Genomic DNA, 24,492 nt, shown 5'->3' with positions numbered 1-24,492 from the left:
TACAACAAATATGATAGAAGAAAATAGAATATATTATTCCCAGAAAAGATAGTTGGATGTGAAGTAGGAGGCTTGCCTGCTTAGTGTCGGGTTGGGATGAACACTTAGATTTTCACCTTCAACCACCCATCGACTGAGCATACATTTAGGCTGTACATACTAATAATGGTTTTAAGAGCAACTAATAATGGCTAGTTTACTGAGCTGCTTCCGAACCACCAGCGGCACCCCTTATCTTAAATATATCAAAAGATCACCAAATGAACAATGATTAGTGCTCTTGTACTCTCTAGTACCCCCTCATCGTCCATGATGTATTTGGTGTGCTGAATATGAAATAAACCCAAGATTTTTGAGGATTTGAGCTTTTTGAGGCATCAAGGTTTACATATTTTTGGCAGTGTTTTACATGTGGGTCTTGATGCATAGGCTGATTTTTGTGTTTTGAATAATAGTGAATGTAAGTCTCCTGACATGGGGACACGGGACACGGGACACGGAAATTTGAGTGTTTGACACGGGGCAAGTAGACCCCCTGGAACTGCACACGTACGATATTACACAAATTCCCATTCATGATACAAAATTCAGACATAGATCTAGTTTCTACATTGTGTGTGTGTGTGTATATATAGATAGATAATATTAAATAAATATTTCAATGATTTCATATTACACAAATTCTCATTCATGATACAAATTCAGACATAGATCTAGTTTCTACATTGTAAATTTGTAAGTTGTAATATTATACATACAAATACAATCGTGGCAGATTCATCAATGATCCAATAGGAGAAAGACGAGAAACAACAATTTTCTCATCAAGTCATCAAAATCAAAATGTGTTACATAGTTACTGAGTCTTGAGAACTCCTGACTAGCAATGCCAATGGCAAATAGAAATAACAAATACAAAACAACTACAAGGTAGTAGGTAGCTCATCAATCATCATCATCAAAATCAACATCATTGTCATGGTCACCACTGCTCTCCTTTGCATCCTCCTCCTCTATATTCAATGTAATCTTTGCATATGTTGGTGTGGAGGATGACCCCTCAAGAGTATCACGATCATCAAGATTCAAAGGGGGCAGGCTCTAGCACTGACTCATTAAGTTAGCCAATGCTTACTCAACATTGTTGACCAAACCCATATCATCAGGAAAGACATTCGACATCTTTGTCTTTCCCCTCAACCACTTATCCCTCTACTTGTAAATAAGACGAAGGTTGGTGTGCCAATACACCATTGTCTCTGCCCTGGATTGCCCAAGCCTGCTCTTCTTCACACTATACAAATTCCCATATTTTTTTCCAATTCCTCTCGAAACAAGAGGATGAAGTAACCTGAGAGGGGAACCTCATGGCTAACTGCGGTAGAGGAGGCCATGTTGCCCCATGAGTTGCCCAACAAGAATCGGGCTTGTTAGCCCCTGTCTCTAATCACATCATAGCCTGCAAATCGCCCAGTGCCAACGGAAAACTTTGTAAAGACATCCTCCAACTCATCAAGGGATGCTTTATCTGCCTAAATGTATCCTTCCTCCCCTCTGAAATTTCATTATCCATGTGAGGAGGGAATCTGAGGGAAGGTCTATCATTCAACCTCTCATGGTTATAGTATTTTGGATTCAACGAGTGAGCCAAACAATGCAAAGGTGTGCAATTCTTGTCCCACCTGTTGACAAGATTATTCTGTATGGTGGTGAAGAAGGCCTCCGATGATGTCTCATACTCAGGGCACTCACTCTGTAAAATAATGGTCCTCACGGACTCTATCATGGAATCCCATCCCTCATAAACCTCTCTTAGGGATGCTCTATCCTAAAATATTCGTCTCAATGTATCCTCAATGTGAATTCCTACACTTTGAAGGAACCCCTACTGCAACAAATCTAAATCTACTTCACCTACTTGATTTTTAGATTACATTCATCAAGTTATTCGTTTGAATACTGAAGGAAATTACTTCTGTAGCCTACACTAATTAAATATTTGATCTCATGAAATAGAAAACAGAGCAAACAATAAGATACATAGGGGGCACTTATTTTTGGACACAATAGTCCTTGGAAAAACCCAATGCGGGAAAACCGGTGCAACAATTATGAGGGTTTATTATTATGCAAGAGAAATATTTGAATACAAACCTAGGATGCTCATCTAGCAATCCTTTATAGAGAAAATGCTGGCAGAAAATTTGAGTGAGTTTTACCTCACTTCACCCGACAAAATTCCGGTTGATCCGGCACTAGACTAGCTAACCTCGGTTATTTTTGCGCCGGCCCTGCGTCACCTCTTCTGCCTTTTGTGTCAGCTCTCCTGGCTGCTCAGTAGTTCTAACAGTTCTCGACAATTTCGGTTGTTCTCGTCAGTTTCAACTGTTCTTGTAGTTATGGATTTTGCGTGACAGACAACGTTTCTGCGTTGCCTCTGTGTCAGCTTTCCCGGCAGTTTCGGCTGTTCCTGACAGTTTCGGCTGTTCCGACAGTTCTGGATTTTGGGGGACAGACAACTTTTCTACGTCAGCTCTCTTGGCTACTTCGCTGCCTCTCTGCAAGCTCTCTCTGTCTCTCTGTTAGTATTCTCTGCAAAGTCCTTCTGGATTCTCTCTGCCCCTTTGCTGCTGAATGATCACTTAGTTTGAATTTCTCAGCTTTCGAGCTCCAGAAATCGAACTTTAGATCAATTCTCTCTCTCTCTCTCTCTCTGTTTCCAAATGAACCCCAAGCCTCCATTTTATACTTTTCCTGTTGAGTCTTCAATGACCGAGATTAAGTCTCTAATCAACAACTAAGATTAAAATATGACTTGAGGCACCTTCTAGATCATTCTCGCCCATATTTTGATTAATACCCATTAATATTTTAAGTTCCCTAAGTTAAGACTTAGGAACTCCATTAAAAATATTAATTATTTTAATAAAATGGAATTTGCGTGGAATTTCACCAAACGGTTTTTGGGTTATTTAGAGCTCATGCGCCTTAGTCTCTCCACCAATTTTCAAGGCTAGAGCACTTTTGATGCTACCAAAAACTAACATTCCCTCTTAGCGAGGAAAGTGCTCTAGCAACAATGTCCACTTGCATGTTGCTCTGTTTCTGAAGCACTACTCTTTTTTGCATTGCTGTTGCCACCAACATTGAGCTACTGTTGCTATTGTAATGCTACCCATGACATTGCCATTGCCATTGTTGCATCTGTACTACAACTCCCTTTCTAACGCTGCATTTGCTATGCTGCTAGCACTGCCACTGCTAACATTGCATCTGTATTGCAACTCAGTTGCTGAGGGAAGCAACTGAAAAACATCCAAAATTAGTTGAACTTAACTGTGTAACATAATACAATGAATGTTGGAATCGCACTACTATTGATTTTGACCCTCTGAATCTTCTGCGCTGCTGCTGACTTCTGAACTGTGCCAATTGCACTGCTGCCAACCTTGCTCTGCACTGATCAGTCTCTGGTCTCTGGTTATTGCATCTGCCTCTCCAAACAATCCACTGCATCATTTGGCACTATGTCCATCTTGCTACTGCTGAATCTTGGGCTCTCGTAGCAATGAAATGAGCCAAGTGGTGGACTCCTCAAGGATCCTGCCCACATGTAGTCCTCTTGACTACAACTCAATATCTCCCCATACCTCTCTTGGAGATGTGTGGGCACTCATGACAATGTCATCTTTGTCAATCTTTGCTGGAGTAGCCTTAGGATCATGTTTCTCATCCTTATCCTTTTGCTTCAAAGGACATTGGGATGCAAAGTGGCCCATCTTGCCACATCGGAAACATTTCACCTTCGAAATGTCATTCTTTTGCTTCTACTTCTGTTGTCCCTTTCGATGCTAGAGCTCTGTTCTTCTCCTACTTCGTCTTTGTGCCACTCCCACTGCTGCCATTGAGGTTGACCTTCACTAGGTCCCTCCTTAGCTCCTACTGTTGAAGAGTCACCCAATATGCTTTGGATGAAAACTTCCCATTTATCCTAGACTCCATTCAGGGCTATCCTCACCATTGCGGTTGGTTGAGGAGTGGACCCCATTGCAGCAAGCTGGTCTTTGGTGTCCTGAAGACGTTGAAGATAGAGGTTCACCCCTTCTCCTTTCTGCATCAAAGTCCACTGCAACTTTTGCTCTAAATACATCTTCTGTTGTTCGAAAGAGCCTTCATATAAAGACAAGGCTTCCCACATCTTCCGGTTGCTGTATCCTTGCCTTGCAAGTGTGAGACCACATGATCTCTAACTCCATCGAGAATGAGCCTCTTTTCTTCCATTGCTCAGCCTTGTACTTATTCTTTTGATCGTTGTCAGCGGGAACAACTACAACACTTTTGACGTAGGCCTTGAGATCATGTTCTCCTCCAGAACAACTAAGATTTCGGTCTTCCATATGACATAGTTGGAAGCACCTTCCAACCTGTCTTGATCTCTGAGCTTATGCGATGCCATATCACCCAACTGTCGAACTGACTCCTCTAGTTACTCCTTAGCATTGCTACGTTGCTTTCTTCGTTCTTTTCCAGCGGATTTCTGTCCCGACAGAAATTGCGCCCTTCAAGCATTGTGCTGAGGTTCCTGTGTTACTTCCTTTGCCTCTGCAAACTCACGAACTGAAAATCGTACCTCTCTGTTGTCTCACTCAGAGAGAGATTTCCTCGGATTTGCTTCCCGGCATGGACTTGCGCAATCCCTTCAAGGGGATTTGAATTGCCGCCAAGTGCAGCTTTCGGCCTCACTGCTCAGTATTGGATCTACTCTTCGTGTTTCAAAATCAATCCTCTGATACCATAAATTCCTACACTTTGAAGGGACCCCTACTGCAACAAATCTGAAATCTGAATCTACTGCACCTACTTGATTTTTAAATTACATTCATCAAGTTATTCTTCTGAATAGTAAAGCAAATTACTTTTGCAATCTACACTAATTAAATATTTGATCTCATGAAACAAAAAACAGAGCAAAGGACAAGATACATAGGACACTTATTTTTTGACACAATATTCCCCGAAAAAACCCAATGTGGGAAAACCGGTGCAGTGGTTTTGAGGGTTTATTATTATGCAGGAGAAATATCTGAATACATATGTAGGGTGCTCATCTAGCAATCCTTTACAAAGAAAATACTTGTGGAAAATTTGAGTGAGTTTTACCTCACTTCACCCTAAAAAATTCCGGCTGATCCGGCACAAGGCTGGCTAACCCTGACTATTTCTGCAATCGCCGTGCATTAGCATTTCAAGCTCTGTGGTAGCCCTACGTCACCTCTTCTGACCTCTGCGCCAACTCTCCTAGCTACTCTAGCAGTTCCCGTTAGTTTTGGCTGTTTCGACAGTTTTGGATTATATGTGACAACCAAATTTCATGCGTCAGCTCTCTCGACTATTGCGCAGCCTCTTCGTCGGCTGTTTTGACAGTTCCTGACAGTTCCGGCTGTTCCCGACAGTTTCGGTTGTCCTAGCAGTTCCTGATAGTTTCGACTGTTCCGACAGTTCTGGATTCTGGGTGACAGACAACTTTTCTGCGTTAGCTCTTTCAGCTACTGTGCTGCCTCTCTGCAAGCTCTCTCCGTCTCTCTGGAAAGTCCTTCTGGATTCTCTCTGCCCCTCTGTTGCTGATCATCACTTAGTTCGAATTTCTCAGCGTCCTAGCCCCAGAAATCAAACTCTAGATCAATTCGCTGTGTGTGTGTTTGTGTTTCCAAATGAACCCCAGGCCTCCATTTTCTACTTTCCCTGTTAAGTCTTCAATGACCGAGATTAAGTCTCTAATCAACGGCTAAGATTAAAACATGAATTGATCCGCCTTCTAGATCAATCTCTCCCATACTTTGATTAATACCCATTAATATTTTAATTTCCCTAAGTTTAGACTTAGGAACTTCATTAAAAATATTAATTATTTTAATAAAATACAATCTGGGTGGAATTTCATCAAACGGTTTCTGGGTTCTTTAGAACTCATCTGCCTTAGCCTCTTCACCAATTTTCAAGGCTAGAGCATTTCAGATGCCAGCATAAACTAACAGAGTTGCCCAACAAGAATAGGTCTTCCTAGCCCCTGTCTCTAATCACATCATAGCCTGCAAATTGCCCAGTGCTAGTGGAAACTCTGTAAAGGCATCCAACACCTCATGAAGGGATGCTCTATCTTGAAATATCCACTTCAATGTATCCTTCCTCCCCTCTGAAATTTCACTATCCATGTGAGGAGGGAATCTGCTGGAAGGTCTACCGTTCAACCGCTCATGGCTGTGGTATTTTGGATTCAATGAGTGAGCCAAACAATGCAAAGGTGTGCAATTCTTGTCCCACATGTCACAAGAATATCTTGTATGGTGGTGAAGAAGGCCTCCGATGATGTCTCATACTCAGGAGTCAGGACACTCGGTAAAATAATGGTCCTCACAGACTCTATCATGGAATCCCATCCCTCATAAACCTCTCCTAGGATGGGTTGGTTTGTATTTGCAAATCGTAGCAAAACAATGATAGTGTCTATGATTTTAATGGTAAGATATACCCTCTCCCACCAAGCATCATCTAACACTGTGTTCTTGCCTCTTTTTGAGGCTACTTGCTCTGTCTTTCTCCAAAAAGACCAAAAGTCTTAAATAACCATGGCCCCAAGAGCAGTCTTAACCTCCCTCAACCTCTTCAACATGATTGAATGAAGAGGTAAACCGCGTATCTGCAATCTTCAACTATGATAGATGGGTGTACTCCTTGTAGATTGTGAGGGCATTAATATGATTTTGTACAAAGTTGTAGATATGATGTGCATCCTCAATAACACTTCCAATCCAAGGCACATCAAAGGTAATAATTTTAAGTGCTAAATTCAGGGAATGGACAATGCAAGGTGTCCAAAATACCTGTGGATATTTAGCATCCACAATCATGCTAGCAGCCTTGCAAACAGGTGCATTGTTTGTAATTTTTTGCACACAAGAATCAACACCTACATCTTCAATAAATTTAATGAACAACTCACCCATATATTGTGCATCCTTGTATTTTCAAGTGCATCCATTGATTTCAAGAAAACTGGTCCATTCAAGGAAGACACCATGAAGCTGATGTGTTAAATTTGGAAACCAGGGCCAACTTCCACCTTGGAACAACTCATTTGATGGAGATTATGATTGCATTAAATTCCTCTTTTTGAGAGGACCAAAATTGATATAAAGATCATCCAATTTGGACAGGCGGAAGTACGTTTTTGAATTTATGCCCACATGTGCAAATTGTTCAGGTTGGCCACATCAACATGTAGGCTCATCAAGCCCAATGGACGTGACTCTTCACTGAACAAATTGTATAAATGCAAGTGACCTCTCACCTCATTTGTCATCTTCATCACTCACGAGTCACACATTCTCTCTCCTTCTGTCATTGGTTAGTACAACATTGGGCATTCTCTCCCTCCCAGGTGTGGCACAAGGACGATGAAATTACTAGACAGAATTGCAGGGCCGAAAATCTCAGAAATTTCTGCAGTTTGACCAGCATTGACTAGTGTTGATTTTGAATTTTTGGGCAGCATTTGACTTTGATTCTCTGGGTATATTTCTATTTCAGCAGGCTGCATTCTTAGGCACAAAAACTGAGGAAAAAGAAGGAAATCCGGTTTCTTAGTAATGGATTGTTGAATTTTTTGGATTTAAAGAACTTGGATTCTTTTGTAACTTCCTATATTGGGGTTGTGAGGGTCTTGTTGGGATGAATATCAAACATATTGACAACTGCTGGGATGAGTTTGTTTTGACATATCAAAGTTTAAACTATTTTGGCAGTGTTTTAAACTTTGGTATTTGTTTGTTATTAGGTTGATTTATTTATGTTTTAAGAGTATTTTGTTGGTTTTATGTGATTTGGATAACTGGGGATTGTCTTGGAATTTCTTGTCTAAGTTGACAAGGGTTTAGTGTTAAATGTACATGATTTGCAAACAATTTAAATCAGAATCTTTGAATTGTGTTGGACATGCACTAATGGTATTTCCAGGAACATTAAGAAACTGATCTGTTGACTTTTTCCAGGTTGAGAAGTTTAGTTCTGAGGTTCTATGATAGTAATCCTGTAAGCTGGGAGCTGTCAGATTTTGCACCTCCCTCTAGACTAATCAATCACCATGGGTGCGAGAAATATTGTTTCAGATGATGAAGGTATGCTCAAGATTTTTTTGCCTTTGTTTTGTGTTGAAACATTCTTTCTCGTTTTCACTATTCAGACTTGTTTCAGATGATGAAGGTATGCTCCAGATTTTTTTGCCTTTGTTTTGTGTTGAAACATTCTTTCTCGTTTTCACTATTCAGACTTGGTAACGGCACTCATAAACTGTGAACATGAAAATTAACATGCTGTATAATTGAGTAAACTATAAATAATAATGAAAAAGCGGCAATGCTTTTCCAAGAAGATTATCCATTTTTCTCCTTGAAATATTCTTCAATAATAAACAGAAGATGAAGAAGCAGTGTAACTGTGATCAACATAAAAGTTTATTGCCAAAGTTTTGATTGATGATACTTTATGGTTATACTCCAACATGTTTGAAATTTAGAGTGACATGATATTGATCTAAAATAACCTTATTGAACAGTAGAAAACTGAAGATTTAATATGTTCACATTAACTATTTGAATGTTTTGATAGAAAAGTAATGCCATGGACACTCATGTATTGCCTGAAGATCCAAACTTGATAGAAAATGTGAAATGTTTACGAAGCATCATGGATCATTGTTGAGAAATCTGAAAAAAATAGTTGGATGAAATTGCTAGAAGAATACTAAGACAGTAGATGGCAAAACAATTGGAGAAAAAATGGCACAGGAAGATAACTGTAGATTGTTGTCAGTACAGTAATTATACTTGTGCATAAAGTAGCCAACAATCTTAGAACACAGCATAAACCATTATAAAGATAAAAAATTTGCAGTAATTCTAAAAAAATGATACAGGAAGATAACTGTGAATTATTGTCAGTATAGGAATTATACTTGTGCATAAAATAGCTAACAAGCTCAGAACATTGGCAGAAACTACTATAAAGACCAAAATTTTACAGCAACTCTAAAAAAATGATGCCTTCACAATAACCCCCAGAGCAGCATTAAAGTGTGTTGTGCCCTTACACGCATGACTGCGGAATGGAGTTTAGAACCAACCCCAATTGTCTTTTACTAGAAGAAAATAGCGGGAGCAAACTTTTTCTCATGAAACTGCCCGAAGTCTCAACTAAGGACTAACAACTACCTCTTGTAAAGAGTGAGTCATGTGGTGGTTGTCAGAATATTAGTTATCACATGAATGTGCCTTATAGCACTAAAGTACCTGAATGTATCACCCAGTTAGACCACTGCTGATTTTTACCAGAAAAGATGCATCCTCATTTGAAAACCTTCTGTGGACTGTTAATGCTGGATTAAATGACCCTGTTTTATCCAATATGTCTTAACCACATTCATGAACAAGAGGCCTCAGTGAGAGTAACCCTATGAACAATATCTCTTTGACATGATTACATTGAACGGAAGTTTGATCAACAAAGGTTTCACTTACTTTTTCTTCTGCACAGCTTTACAATTGACAGTAACCTGTAGAAACTGGTAAAGGACCATTTCCTGTTTAAGATTGTCGCCTCCCTGACTATGGTTGTCCTGTAAGGTGAGGAGTGCATAAATAGACCAAAGTTCAATTGTTGAGCCCTTTCATAATCACTGTTTCCAAGCTATACATTTTGTCACTGTAAGCTAAGATGGTTGTCATTGAGTTTCTGGTGACTGGTGAATTGATTGTTGTATTTTGTTTGAAAGATTCTCATTCTCCAGGCCAGGATGTTGGATAGTAAATGTATCTCAAAACATTATTTATGGAAAATCAAGGGAACATTGCAAGAGGCTTGGTTTTATGTGTTTCGACTTGGGAGTGGTTGTTGGCCTTGCATTTGTCATACATGCATTGTTTGCTGATCATTCGCCACATGCTATGGAGAAATCTCACAAATAGGTTTTAGGCCCCTTGCTTCTGGGAGGTGCTTCCTACAGCCTAGGTGGGGGAGATGTGTAATGTAACATATGAAACATAAATGTTGGTCTTACAAAGAAAAATAAAGTAAAAACATAAAGTAGTAAAATAAAAAATGTTTGACCTTACAAAACTTTAATAAAAACAGCCTAGATCCATCTAAACCCTGGATCTATTAAGGGCTGACAGGGATCATATTCTTAGGGGTTCAAACCTTTTCTCAAGGTTTTGCTTAATCATATGAGCATCTTGTTGAAAAACCAAGTACAAGAGAATTTCTGAACTTTACGGCATTACTTGTGTATGTATTATGCTGTCTTTGCAATTCAATTCACTTCATCAAGTAATCACACTTCAGAAATTAAATGAACAGTAAGGAGAAAGAAGAGATCACAATCCACAATAACAAGAGACACCAGAATTAGGTCAAAGGCCAGGAAAAAACCCCACGAGGGTATGCGAGTGTCACATATGTCTTAATGTCTTTGTGATTCAGGATCCATTTATAAAGTTTGTTCAGACCCTCAGAGCATGTGGAAACCTCTGCTTAGTAGCCAGCGTTCTCAGTGCACTGATGAAGATTTTATACTGCAGTTTGCTGATCTGTGCAGCTGCGCTAGCTCAAATAGGCTATCAGGTTCATCCAACCCATTTTAGGTTTCAGTCATCCAAGATGTATCTTCCTTTGCAAAATGTTCCATGGACCCTATTACCATTGGAGTTAATGGACTTACATGGGAATATGAAGACGAAGATACACACGTTCTCAACCAAATTTTAATCAGAATTGGATGATTTAATTCAAAATAGGAAAACTGATAAAGATCAGAAATAGAGAAACCTCATATTAAATAAGCAATCTGAATTCTGCTATAGGAACATATTTGAGGATCTTTATTATGGAAAAGCTTATGTTGCAGAGGCCTAGAGTTCATAAATTAAATGGAGAAGGTACAAGCATCAACCTAGGGGAAATATAATTAAACACTGCATTGTTAGAGGGAGACTTGAAAGTAAGATACTGAGAAGTGGAATACAAGAGGAAAAGATAAACAATATTTGACTTCTCCTAAAATTTATATATCATTTTATTTTACAAAACTGAAGTAAGATATTAATGGTAAATTTGAAATAGAAAACACTTTAGAAGCTGTGATAGGTTAAAACTGTCTGTGAGCGGGTGCTTTCCTATTTCGAGGGCATTGTTTTCACTAAAGATTATCCTTTTGTCTTTTTGCTAGTACTGCAGATAATTTGCTTGCTCAGCTATACGGTTTAGCTAGCTTTCGTGAGATATTGAATTTCCCTGCTGTAGAAATGATTATTTTGTTTGTTTATAGTGACCTGCTAGCTCGGCTAATTTTCACAGCTTTGATCGGTACCCTTTGGTTAACAATGAAACATTACAGTGACATCTAGCACTCAAGTCCTTTTTAGAACTTTTAATTCCAAAACAAATTAGTTTGCTCTTGCATCTATTTTTAGCTATTTATGATGTTTGATTGAAACTGTCAAACATGTTAGCTTATTTTTAGGAGTTGTTCTTATTCCAAGCTCGACCTTAGCAGGCAGGTTTATTTAATTTTTGGCAAGGAATATGGTGAATAGATTGTTTCTTTTCACTTATTTATTACTAGCTGTGTTGTAAGGTTTTGTGTTCAAGTATGACATCTTCTCTGATTTTTTTGATTGACATGGCCTCTTCCTTTTTCAATTTTCTTTTCTAATCTGATCCTAATCCTAGCTTGGGCATTTCTTTGCATTTTGTTCCAGAGGAGTATGAAGAAGAGGAAGTTAGGGATGCTCATGATACAGAGGCAGCTGGTGATGAGGAGGATGATGAAGAAGCTGAAGGTATGTTTATGTTGCTTTTCCATTTGTTATCTATCTGTGTGCCTTTTCAATGTTCATAGATACCTTGAATGATCTGCCATTATCGAGGGTTACTGCTACTAGTTTTTCCAGGCATATATTGTGCTAGCATCTTTATCATCAAGAATTATTTTAAGAAGAAAGCTTTTACAAAGAATTTTCATGGAAAATGCAGAGGAAGGGCAAGATGAGTATGAGAAAGATGGTTTCATAGTGGATGATGTTGAAGAGGAGGAAGAGGAAGAAGTGAAAGAAAGCAGTGACGAAGAGATGAAGGCAAAGAAAAAGAAGAGGAAAAAAAGGTATAATCTTGTTGTGGCAGAGTTTGAGGGATTATTTTGACTTTACATGACTTCAAACCAAATTGATTTGTTTTTGTGTATAGGGACAACGAAGAAAACTATGAACTTGATGAAGATGATTATGAGTTGCTGCAGGAGGCCAATGTTACTGGCTTCCACCGTCCTAAGTCTGTAAGTCTTCCCATGGCAATTTAGGATACATTCTTGTGTTGTGATAGTGAATAACTAACTTTTATGTTTTGGGGTGCAAAACAGGGTAGCAAGAAATTTAAGCGTCTAAAGAAAGCTGGAAGGAATGCTGAAGTTGAGGAAAAAACAGGCTTCTCTGATGAGGATGACTTGGAAGAAGGTGGTCATACGGGTTCCACTGCTGAAGAAAAATTGAAGCGTAGCTTGTTTGGTGATGATGAAGGTAGGCAATTATCTGTTGATTGCTTGGGGCTAGCTCTTTCCGTCAGTTAATTAATTCTCTTGTTTTGTTTGATCAATTGGGAGAAGCCCTAATTATTTTGGCAGGATGAGATCATTCCTCTAACATGAAAATTTTTGTTTTCAAATTTCAGGAGTGCCCCCAGAAGATGTTGCAGAAGAGGAGCAACCCGAAGAAGAAGAGGAGGAGGACTTGGGAGAAGAAGATGAGATGGCAGATTTCATAGTCGATGAAGAAGAAGTCGATGAAAATGGTCTACCTGTGAGGTATTTTCAAGGATGTTTTCCATTGTTTCTTTTGAGGAAGCCTTTATTTTAAAATTTATATATTGGCAACTATATTATTTTGTATTACTATTTTCACCAACCTGAATTATTATCTTTTTTTGATTAAAAGGAGGAAGAAGTCAAAGAAAAGAATGCCCAGGCAAGCGGCGGGGATTTCATCTTCAGCTTTACAAGAAGCTCAGGATATATTTGGTGATGTTGATGAACTTTTGTCCCGTCGAAAGCAAGGTTTGAGAGCAAAGGGTGTGGATGGTGCAGACGGCATAGACGATGAAGGTTTCAAGAGACTGGAGGATGAGTTTGAGCCAAGCGTTTTGGCAGAGAAGTACATGACAGCAAAGGATGATCAAATTCGGGAAACCGATGTGCCGGAACGGTTTCAAGTATGTATAAATGCACAACTTATTGATAGTATTTTCTTTTTCCTCCATGATACTCATTCCGTCTATGTTTGCCACCTTGTCAATTGGTTTTGTGTGGTGGTTGAATTTTATGCCATAGTTTTCCATTTTTTCCTTCTGTTCACCTTAACCCTGTGAATAGGGATCAATATAGGGCTGTTCTGCCCCCATTCAACCTGAAACATACACACTTTAAATAATGTACTGCCACCAATTGCAGTAAACTTAAAGGATAGTTCCAGTGGTATCTTAACCTTTTTTAATCCACACTGAATTATCATTTGTTATATTATTTTGCCATCAAACCTGAAATATAACTCCACATTTGGTAAGGTTCAGCAAGTTTTGCATAAGTCTCCATTAACCATTGTGTAACAATAGACGGAGATACCCTCATATGTCTGGACAGAATTATATTTCATTGTAGCAATAATCAGCATTCTTGTCTTTCCAAAAGCCAAAAACCATGTAACTATTTGTCCATTTTGTTCTCTTCATGTCTCCACCTTTAAGATAATTATTTCAACCCAAAAACAATACATAATGGCAACACACATTTCATCTGAAGACTAACTCAAAGAATATATGTTAAGGTTTCTTATGAGGGGAGTTTCCTAGACTAATAGTATCAATCTATATCTATCAAAATGTCTGAGTTATGGGCCCATTTTGTCATTATACATTAACAGATTTCATGGCTTCTTTCTTCCATGTACCCCATTTGTAACAAATACTCCAACAAATAAAACAAACTGAAATTAATTGGAATGATAGATTGTCATTATACATCAACAGGTTTCATGGCATCTTTCCTTAAATGCACACAATTTGTAACAAATACTCCTAAAAATAAAACATTTTGAAATCAATTGGTATGTGAGGTTAGGACATTTGATGCAAGTTGTCAGTAAAAATTTGACACTATCCAAGAGGGGACAACAATATTGTTTTATATAAGAAAGCAATTAGTAATTACAAAGGTAAAGCTTCCCTTATATTTGTGAAAGAATGTGAACAATACAAAGTATTTGTACATTATAACAATTTTCCCTGATGTTATAGAGCATTACTTTAAATGCTGGGTTGATTCTTCTTCATAGACTTGCTTTCTAACATACCTTGGAGTTGGAGATCTGCATCAGTTTCTTAACTCCATGATCACCTTGTTTCTTAATTCTTAGGGAGTTTTCTTCTTGAATAGGAATTGGACCAGTGATCGAAGCAGTTTACCCCAAAACTGGACCGGCGATCGAAGTGGTTGACCCCACAACTAGGAACTAGAAAAATAAATTGGACCAAAAAACACGTATTCAAATTTTGAAAAAGGTGTAAATATTCATATGCATGAATCCAAACCATTATACACAAATATGAAAAGTTTCTCATATGTATATCAAGGGTGGATATAATGAAAATAGCATAGAGTGCAATCCATATTGAACTAAAAATACATCAATGAAGAGGCTTTAGATGGCCTCTTGCCCCCAAAAAATTCATGCTATATGCCAAGACGAGATTTTGTTTGAGTGATAGGTATAAGGTGCAGTCAAGTTAGAACTTCGGATGAATGGAATAGAAAGAACCTCGGATGGATGGACAGTCTTGGCATAAAGATGTCTCTGATCTTTTTTGGAGGTACAGTATTGACATTCTACAGTTACAATCTCATTCTCGGCTTAATGAAGATCACATTGATCCTAAAGATGGTATCCCTGTAACAGCCTCGACATAATGAACTACATTGGTTAGGGTTGCAAGAATTGGATCTACACTCTCGGCATACTATCTCTGCAGAACCATGTTGATGGAATGAGTTTCCATGATGACAGTGATTCTCATACTTGAATAGCACAATATTCAGATCTGTGATCTCAATCTGAATATTAGTACCGTACACTTGCTCAGCATATTAATATGCAGTCATAATGACAAGGATCATAAGCAGTAATGTTTATGATGGTTACAGTCTCAACATAATGAGAATGATAAGGATGAACAGTGTCAGATCATGATGATGAAAGATGCAACATGATGGGCATGTTAGTAAAGGGCGGCATGATGATGAATGAGACAGCATGATGATGAATGATGCAGCATGATGGGCATGTTAGTAAGGAGCAACATGACATGGGAGCAGCTCAGTGACTAGGTGCAGCACAGTGATGGGTGCAACATGAGTACAAGCTGCAACACTATGTTAGGTGAAGCCGTCACCTTGGAGAATAAGTTGAAGCAGAATGTCTTCAACTAATCTCATGTATCATCATTATAGGAGATGATATATGCTCATATCTAGATAAGTCAAAGTGTCGACTTCTGTTGTAAATGTACTATCTCTCTCTCTGTCGAACTTTGAAGAACATAAAAGAAGAATTGATCAAGGGTTTCCCCACATTGGGGTTTGTCCCTGGCTAGTGCCACATCTTGTGTCCTCTTTTCCTGGCTTGTCTTCTGCGATTTATGTTTATGTTCTATTTGTAGTTTACTTTAATGCTAATGTGATTGCTAATCTGGAAAAGATATGGAGCTAATTGTGAAAAGTGAAATAAATTGCTTCTAGGATAGAACATACCTAAAATTAACATTTTCATTTTAGAATATTTGGTTGTCTCGTGTATTTTCATGTGCCTAAAGAGAAAAGAAACAAATTAGAAGCATTTGGGAAGAAAGGAACATTTTTGGGCTACAGTGAAACTTCGAAGGCATATAGAATCTATGTGCTTGGTTAAAGAGAAGTGGAAATAAGCCATAATGTCACTTTCGATGAAGATTCTGCACTTGGGAAAGCCAGAGATCTCCCTATCCCAAGGAAGGACAATGATGATGTTGCAAGAAAGTAGGATGAATCTCTGACAAATGAACCGATGCCTGATATTGAAGGCTTGATGGATCCCATTGATCCACCTCCTCGTGATCCCTCTATCTCAAGGAAAATATGTTTGTGACTCAAAGATACTCTCGAAGGTACTGAAAGACATATTGCTCCAAGAGGGACATTTCATGAAAGTAAGTAGCCGAACATTTTAATTTGAGCCATGTATGTTCGAAGAAGTCGTGAAACACCAAGTATGGAAGGATGCAATGAATAAGGAGTACGAATCAATCATGAAGAATGATGTTTGGGATGTGGTTCCTAGACCCAAGGACAAGTCTGTGGTCACTTCTAAATGGCTCTACAAAATCAGTGATAGCGCTGATGGGGGTTCTGAAAAATACAAGGCTAGGTTCGTTGCTTGAGGCTTCTATCTAAAGGAAGGAGTGGACAATGATGAGATTTGCATCGGTTGCTCTATATACCACTATTTGATCCATTATTGCCCTTGCTGCCTCTCAAGGATGGAGCCTACACCAAATGGATGTTAAGAGTGCTTTCTTGCATGGCTCGCTTAAGGAGGAACTCTATGTAGAGCAACCTGAGGGGTTCGAAGTACAAGATCGAAGGACACACGTGGGCAGGTTGAAGAAAGCACTCTATGGGTTGAAGCAAGCCCCTAGGGCTTGGTATGAGAGGATTGATAACTATCTTATGACGCTGGGATTTATAAGGAGTGACGTTGATCCTAACTTATACTTCAATGTTGACTAGGACATACCTCTCATTTTGGTCCTTCATGTCGATGATCCTTTTTTGACAGGCGCAAACCCTCTCATTTATCAATGCAAGAGGGAGTTGGCTTCCGAGTTCGAGATGAAGGACTTAAGTCTGATGCACTACTTCACAGGCCAGGTGAGATTTTCCTTTCTCAAGGAAAATACATTGTGAAGCTGATTCGGAGATGTGGGATTGTGGATTGCAAGTCTTTGTCTACTCAGATGGAACTCAACTTCAATAAGCTATGTGGAAGTGCCGGTGGGCCTAAATTTTCAAATCCTTCCGAATATAGACAACTTGTGGGGGTCCCGATGTTTTTGGTAAACTCACATATGCTTCATTGTGAATACGTTGAGTCAATTTATCTTCGCGCCTCATCACATACATTGGGTTGCTGATAAGAATATCTTGAGATATCTTTGTGGCACAATCAACTATGGACTAAGATACACTGCAAGGAATTTGAGGCTACATGTTTATCCTATTGCTAACTGGGCTAATAGTGTGGTGGATTGTAAGAGCACGTCTAGATGTTGCTTCTCATTGGGGTTTGCTTCAATTTCATGGATGAGCAAGAAGTAGAAATCGTTGTTCTAAGCACTGTCGACGCTGAATACATTGCAGCTAGTATGGTCTGTTGTGAAACTGTTTGGTTGAGGAAGCTCATTAGTGAGCTATTTGAGCATGTGTTGGATACCACTGTGATCTATTGCCACAACCAAAGTGGGATTCGACCCTTAGAGAATCTTGTCCATGATCGCTCCAAGCACATTGATATCAGGTAACACTTTATGCGGGATATGGTACAACAAGGAGTAATAAGGGTCCAACACATCAGGATCGATGAGAAGGTCGTAGACATCCTGACGAAGCCCTTAGGGAAGGTCAAATTCTTAGCCTTCCGAGAGAGACTTGGAGTCATGGAAAGACCCTCCTTTGGGGGTCCCGCTTGAGTTGGACACTGAGCTTTGGGAGCTCTTGGGGGCCTGGGGTACTTCTTGGAGCTATGAGCGACCATAGGGTGAGATGTTCACATTCCACTATTGGTGCGCTTTGTACAGGGTGAGTGGTTCACCTTCCCCTATGACACCCCATGATGGTAGATGTGTGTGTAGGGTGAGTGGTTCACCTTCCCCTACGACTACAAACACATGTATGTAGGGTGAGTGGTTCACATTCCCCTACGATTACAAACACATGTATGTAGGGTGAGTGGTTCACATTCCCCTACGATTACAGACACATGTATGTAGGGTGAGTGGTTCACCTTCCCCTACGATTACAGACACATGTATGTAGGGTGAGCGGTTCACCTTCCCCTATGATTGACATATGCATAGGATGAATGGTTCACATTCTCCTATGGCATATGAGCAGGATGAGTGGTTCACCTTCTCATGTTGATGCACCAGCATATATCGTACCCATGTAGTCCGGGACTCATGTGAAGTACCTCTCATTTGGCCAATGAGTTGGGAAACGTGGATAGGGATCATAACATCACCGATGGATGCTTCGTGTACTCTTGTACTCCCTATGTCTAGGATGCATGGTGCTCAACAACTCGATCTGGGATCAATTGAGGTTCTATTTCTAGATTGACTTTTGTCAATGGAGAGTGGTGAGTTCTTGTGACTCACTCTCGATTAATTCTTCTTCATTATTACATCATGGTTCAACAGAGCAGAGATGAGATAACAGAGATGGTACATGAGAAGACAACTCATTTGATGGAGATGATGATTGCATTAAATTCCTATTTTTGAGAGGACCAAAATTGATATAAATATCTCTCATTTGGACAAGCAGAAGTGTGATTTTGAATTTAGCCCACACGTACAAATTGTCAAGGTCGGCCACATCATCATGTAGGCTCAGAAATCCCAATGGATGTGTCACTTCACCATTAACAACTTGTATAAATACAAGTGACCTCATTTGGCATCTTCTTCACTCACACATTCTATCTCCTTTCATTGGTTTGTAGTACATTGGGCATTCTTCTCTCTCACACGTGTGGATCAAGGACAAATTTTGGGGATATTTCTGTCTCCATAGGCCACAACTTTTGGCATAGAAATCGAGGTTTTTTGAGCACTTTGACCGCAGACCAAATTGTAGGATGACTGTAGATTTCAAACAACAATTTGATCGAGTTTGATTGTTGACTTTGTCAGTGTTTTGGGCTGACTTTGACCTCTTGATCAAGCCGGGATTGACTGGGGAAGACTAAGCTGTTTTGAGGGCATTCTATTGTTTCTTTGACTAGTGTTGACTTTTTGGTTAGGGTTGAAGTTTGACTGTAGAAATTGACAGGATTGTTTTGAATTTGAATTGGGCAAGCCAATTTGACTTTGAATTGGGTAAGCCAATTTGACTTTTGTACTCTCTCTCGGCTAAACATTTCGATATAATAATAAGAATTGATCAAAGGGTTTTCCACATCTTGGGGTTTTTCCTTGGCATCTTCCAAATCTGGTGTCCTCTTATTTGGCTTGTCTTCTGCATATTGATTTATGTTCTATCTACTTTTAATCTCAATGTGATTAATGGTTAATGTGATTGCTATTGGAAATCTAAATTGGAAATTGCTATTGGGTTGCTTAAGGAACATTGAAGTAATTGTGCTAAGCATAGAACATACCGTTGTTAACTAAATTTAATAGTCCCTCATAATGAGGAGAAACCCTAACCTTTTTGATCTATTGTTGAGATTAGGTCTCAGCTCTCATAGATCAACGATGGAGATCTAATCTTCACTTGACCCCCTTTTTCATGTGTCTGCCCTCATTAATGACTTCCCTGGGCACTGTATAACTTTAAGCTATACCTTGTACCTTTTTCTCTTAAAGTCACTTTAAAACCATAAAGTGACTTTAATAATATAAAGTACATAGTAATAAAGTACCTCATAAAGTGACTTTTAAGTCACATGACTTTAGTAAAATCACTTTACTTAAAAGGTGTTCTTATGTGTTTTTCTAGGCAAAAAGGCTTAAGCACTAGAAAACACCTTATTGGTACCTTTTCTCAACAAGTGGTTTAGGTGCTCGACCTCGCACAGGTGAAAATTGGTAGAGTTTGTGCTTGGGTGCGACTTAGATTATGCTCGGGCGCAAAGTGTCTATGGTGGTGGGTCACAATAGCACGTCCTACACCAACAGTGTTGACGGTCGAATGAAATGGCAAATGGAAAGAAATTATGGAAATAGGGTTTGCCACAAAGGTCCAGGTGATATAGGTTAAGAGGGATGGGTTGGACTTTTCCAAATCCGTTCTCGGTTTTTGGCCTTTATATGTGGATTAGTTTTTAGAAATCCGGAAACAAATCACGATTTTTTGTGATATGTTTTTGGATGAAACATATCAAAAAATTTTTACAAACCTTTGAAACGTTTCAAAACCCATATCTTACTTTTCCAAAAAACTGAAACGGCTCGGAAATATTTCAATGTCGTTTCATTGAAGAATCGTACCCATTTTGGTTTATAGAGGTTACAAAACTCTGAATGACGTTTTTGGGGGTTGGGAGGGACATTTTCGGTAATTTAGTTGTAACGATCCTAGAATTCTGAAAACTACCGACTCTGGTAGATTTTGAGTGGAACCTAAAATTCTACTTTGTCCATATGAAGTCCAGTGAGGTTAGAACCACCCTTAAACATCTCGAGTCAATTAGTGGTAATGCTAAAAAATTTAAATTTAAATAGAAAGATGAAAATGAAAGATAACCGAGAATATCACTTTTGTTTTAAATTCTTACCATTATTGCATTAGTCGAGCCCTAAGGTTGAATATTAGGTTTCCCTACACATTATTGTTTTCAAGCAAAATTTAGGGGGTGCCCACCTTAGTAAGGCCTAAGGTTGAATATTTATTATTAGGTTTCCCCATTCATAAATTATTGTTTTCAAGCAAAATTCAGGGGGATACCCACATTAGTGGGCCCTTGGGTTGAGTATTATATTTCCCCACTCATAAATTATTGTTTTCAAGCAAAAGTTAGGGGTAATGCCCACATACACCTCTTTTGGGGAATTGCGTTCCCCACATTGGGGAAACGATTCCCCTTGTCTCCTATAGCTTCCCCAAAAGGGGGACACGAGGAAATGTTTCCCCAAGCGTCTCCCCTATCCGATATTGTGGGAAATGTATGGATGTGTCCTTGTGGAATATTGCTTATTTATTTATTTACGTGCTGATAAATATATTACCCAATCAACAAAGATTTCTTCAATAGTTACTGCTTTATAAAAATAAAATGTAATCCTCATCATCCAGGCAGATAGATTGGCATTTTGGGCCACACGTTACCCCTAATCTTTGCATTCCTTTTTTGTGAGTCATGTGATCTCACGTAACTCACTCTTTGTATTTTCTTCGGGTCGACATCTCCTCATGTAACTTATTGGCAACCTTAGGTATGGGACTGGGAGAGTTGGAGCGTTCAACTCCTGTTCTTGGTTTTGCCGAGTTCAGAAATTAGGCTTTAAGCACAGGATCTTAAATATATAAAAGATAATGTTTATAAACCATGTCATTTGTCATAGTTGAATTAATTGTGAACTTTATAAAGTTAAAAGTAAAGTTAATATTGAGGAATCTCAAAGTAACGTGTTAAAGTGACATGGTTTATAAGGTAACTCATGTAATAAGAAATAATTAATATTAACTTGTATAAAATAATTAGTATTCAATATTTATAATTACTATAATCAATGTATTTATATCATTTATATTATCTTTTTATTTGTATATTAATTAATGTATCATTTCTAAGTATTTAATATTATATATATATATATTTTTTAATATATAAAAGTTTTGTTTTAAAACTTATAAAAATATACTTATATTGATTGTAAAAGAGTGTTAAAATATGAAGCTGTGATAATTCGTTTAAACTGGAGCTTTAAGTCACAAGCTCTCTCTATAAAAATATAACTCCTGTACATGCTATAGAACTTAGAAGTGTGCCTTTATAGATGTTCAAACAAAATAACCACCCCGCTCACTTTGTTGTTTCCTTTCCCCAGCTTTCTGGTTGTGCTAGTTCAATTATAGTCTGTAATGGATGGGTTTAAAATAAAATAGCACGCTCTTAAAACAGAGAGGTATGTTATATTTTTGATACAGCAGTAGAATATTATTTCAGCAAAGGAGTAAGTTTGTCGTGTTTTCTCTGGGTAACATATGCCAACATCTAATTGCAGCAGTATAGTCCCATTTCCACATAGCTGTAAATATACTTTCTTACATCTGGTTAGTATGCTAACGTTTTTGTTAAATTTAAGAGGGTTCACTTTGTGGCTTATTCTGACTTTGAAAGTAAATTTTTGGTGGGTTTTATACAGTTGTCGGAGGAAATATCAGGACCAGTTCCACACAATGAGAATACAGTACCTGAGGCAAAATGGATATATGAGCAAGTGTTTGGCTCATTAGCTGTACCAATGAGGATGGAATTTCAACATATAGCAAAACTAGACAAGGAAGAAGTTGTGAAGGAAATATCTAACGTGTTACAGATGTTTCATGATCAAAAATTAGAAGTGAGTTTATATCGTTTTATTTTTGATTTTACATCCAAGTTGATATGCTGTAAAAATTATGTATTGCTTTGGTTAGGTTGACGGTTGATTGAGTTTAAAGATGATGTGTATTGCTAGGTTCCATTTATTGCTATGTATCGGAAAGAAAAGTGCCTAAATTTGCTTCGAGATGAAGAACAGAATTCAACAGACAATGAAGACAAAGATGAAAAGACTAAATTCAAATTGAAAATGTACAAGGTAATTGTTTAGGTTAACAACACTTTCTTCAGCATTTAACTCTCATAACTAGATGCTCACAGTATATATCTTGTTTTCTTCAGGCATTGTGGGCAATACAACTGTGGGATAGGAAGTGGATTTTGCTTCAAAGGAGAAAGAATGCTCTTAAAACATCTTATGAGAAGCGTGCTGCAGAAGAAGCACAGAGAGATGAAAATAAATTGAATATACTAGAATCGGTTTTACAGTCCCTTGTTAATGCAGAGTCTGAACGTATTGTCGATGACATTGATGCGAAGTTTAACTTGCATTTTCCACCTGATGAAGTTGAGGTAGAAGAAGGTCAATTTAAAAGACCAAAACGCAAATCTTTGTACAGCATCTGTCGCAAATCTGGATTAGGAGGCCTGTCACAGAAGTTTAGTCTCAGTTCGGAGCAGCTAGGCGAGAATCTGCAGTTAATGTACAAGGTATAGGCAGTGAAGCTTATTCGTAGCACTGTTTTCTGTTAATGACATGACCTTTCAGTGACTGAATTTGAAGGAATTTGTTTTCCTTTTTGTGCAGAAACATGAAGTTGATGATGCCAGTGTGACACCAGAGGAAGTGGCTGCTGAATTTTCTATTAGAGAATTTGGTGATTCTCAGTCAGTACTTAAAGGAGCCAGGCACATGGTATGTTTTCTTAGTGTCAAAAGTAACTTATTATTTTATATTACTAGTTGTCATGAGATGTAATTTAGTTAGAAAATGATTTTGAGGGTGTTGCAGGCAGCTGTAGAAATTAGTTGCGAGCCAACTGTTAAGGAATATGCTCGAAGTGTCTATATGGAAAAGGCATTGGTAACTACAAGGCCCACAGCTGATGGAGACAGTGCCATAGATTCCTTTCATCAGTATGCAAGGGTGAAGTGGCTAGTTAACAAGCCACTTAGTATGTTTGATGATGCCCAGTGGCTTCTCATTCAGAAGGCTGAAGAGGAGAAACTTCTCCTGGTCACTATTGGTTTGCCTAAAGAAGTAATAGATGAAGATTTAATGGGGGAATTAGAAAGTCATTACCTAAGTGATGGGGTCAGCAGAGCTGCTCAGTTATGGAATGAGCAGCGCAAATTAATAGTAAAGGAAGCCTTATCTCAGTACATTTTACCTAATATGGAGAAGGAAGCACGAATGGTTCTAACGGCAAGGGCCAAAAGTTGGTTGGTTCAGGATTATGGCATGAAGCTCTGGAAGAAAGCATCAGTTGCTCCCTATAAGCGCCAAAAACAAGATGAGGACCATACTGATGAAGATTTAGAAACACGTGTGATGGGCTGCTGCCCGGGCTCTGTTAAAGAGCCTACAACATTTGTGATGCTAGATTCTTCGGGTGAAGTAGTGGATACTCTTTTTATATCTAATTTCACCATTCGTTCAAAGAACCCTGCTCAGGTAAAGAGAAAGGAAATTGATCAACAACGGTTCTTGAAATTTATGACGGATCATCGGCCTCATGTACTTGCTATGGGAGCTTCCAACATTTATTGTAGACACTTGAAGGAATGCATCTTTGAGGTACAGAATTGAAGGCCCTTTGTCTTTGTAGTTTCTATTTGGTAATTTTGGGCTTGAATTAATATAGAATGGTTGTCTCCAGACGATATTTAAGATGCTGGAGGAACGTCCACGTGAATTACCTGATGGCCTAGAAAATTTAACTGTGGTTTATGGCGATATGGTTCTGCCTAGCCTTTATGAGCAGTCCCGCATTTCCCAGGAGCAGTTACCGACACAAAAAGGTACACATGTGAGCAT

At 38.6% G+C, this 24,492-nt stretch overlaps 1 protein-coding gene across 2 annotated transcripts in view; it reads left to right on the top strand.

The window, feature by feature from the left end:
* The window catches only part of LOC149230455 (transcription elongation factor SPT6-like), a 66,353-nt gene that overhangs the window by 3,232 nt on the left and 38,629 nt on the right, over positions 1–24,492 (top strand). For both annotated transcript variants that reach the window (XM_089378962.1, XM_089378963.1), the window contains exons 2-14: positions 8,049–8,174; positions 11,811–11,891; positions 12,085–12,211; positions 12,295–12,382; positions 12,467–12,623; positions 12,775–12,907; positions 13,038–13,311; positions 22,276–22,473; positions 22,591–22,713; positions 22,797–23,165; positions 23,263–23,370; positions 23,467–24,252; positions 24,335–24,476. In XM_089378962.1, the coding sequence (XP_089235088.1) occupies positions 8,141–8,174; positions 11,811–11,891; positions 12,085–12,211; positions 12,295–12,382; positions 12,467–12,623; positions 12,775–12,907; positions 13,038–13,311; positions 22,276–22,473; positions 22,591–22,713; positions 22,797–23,165; positions 23,263–23,370; positions 23,467–24,252; positions 24,335–24,476 (2,620 nt within the window). In that variant the 5' untranslated portion in view covers positions 8,049–8,140. The remainder of the gene's footprint in view (positions 1–8,048; positions 8,175–11,810; positions 11,892–12,084; positions 12,212–12,294; positions 12,383–12,466; positions 12,624–12,774; positions 12,908–13,037; positions 13,312–22,275; positions 22,474–22,590; positions 22,714–22,796; positions 23,166–23,262; positions 23,371–23,466; positions 24,253–24,334; positions 24,477–24,492) is intronic.

This window comes from Pinus tabuliformis, chromosome J (assembly GCF_031772625.1).
Source record: "Pinus tabuliformis cultivar Carrire ecotype Pingquan chromosome J, CPIR1, whole genome shotgun sequence".
Lineage (NCBI taxonomy): Eukaryota > Viridiplantae > Streptophyta > Pinopsida > Pinales > Pinaceae > Pinus > Pinus tabuliformis.
The sequence above is the reverse complement of the archived record's forward strand: the minus strand, read 5'-3'. Positions and strand labels throughout refer to the sequence as shown.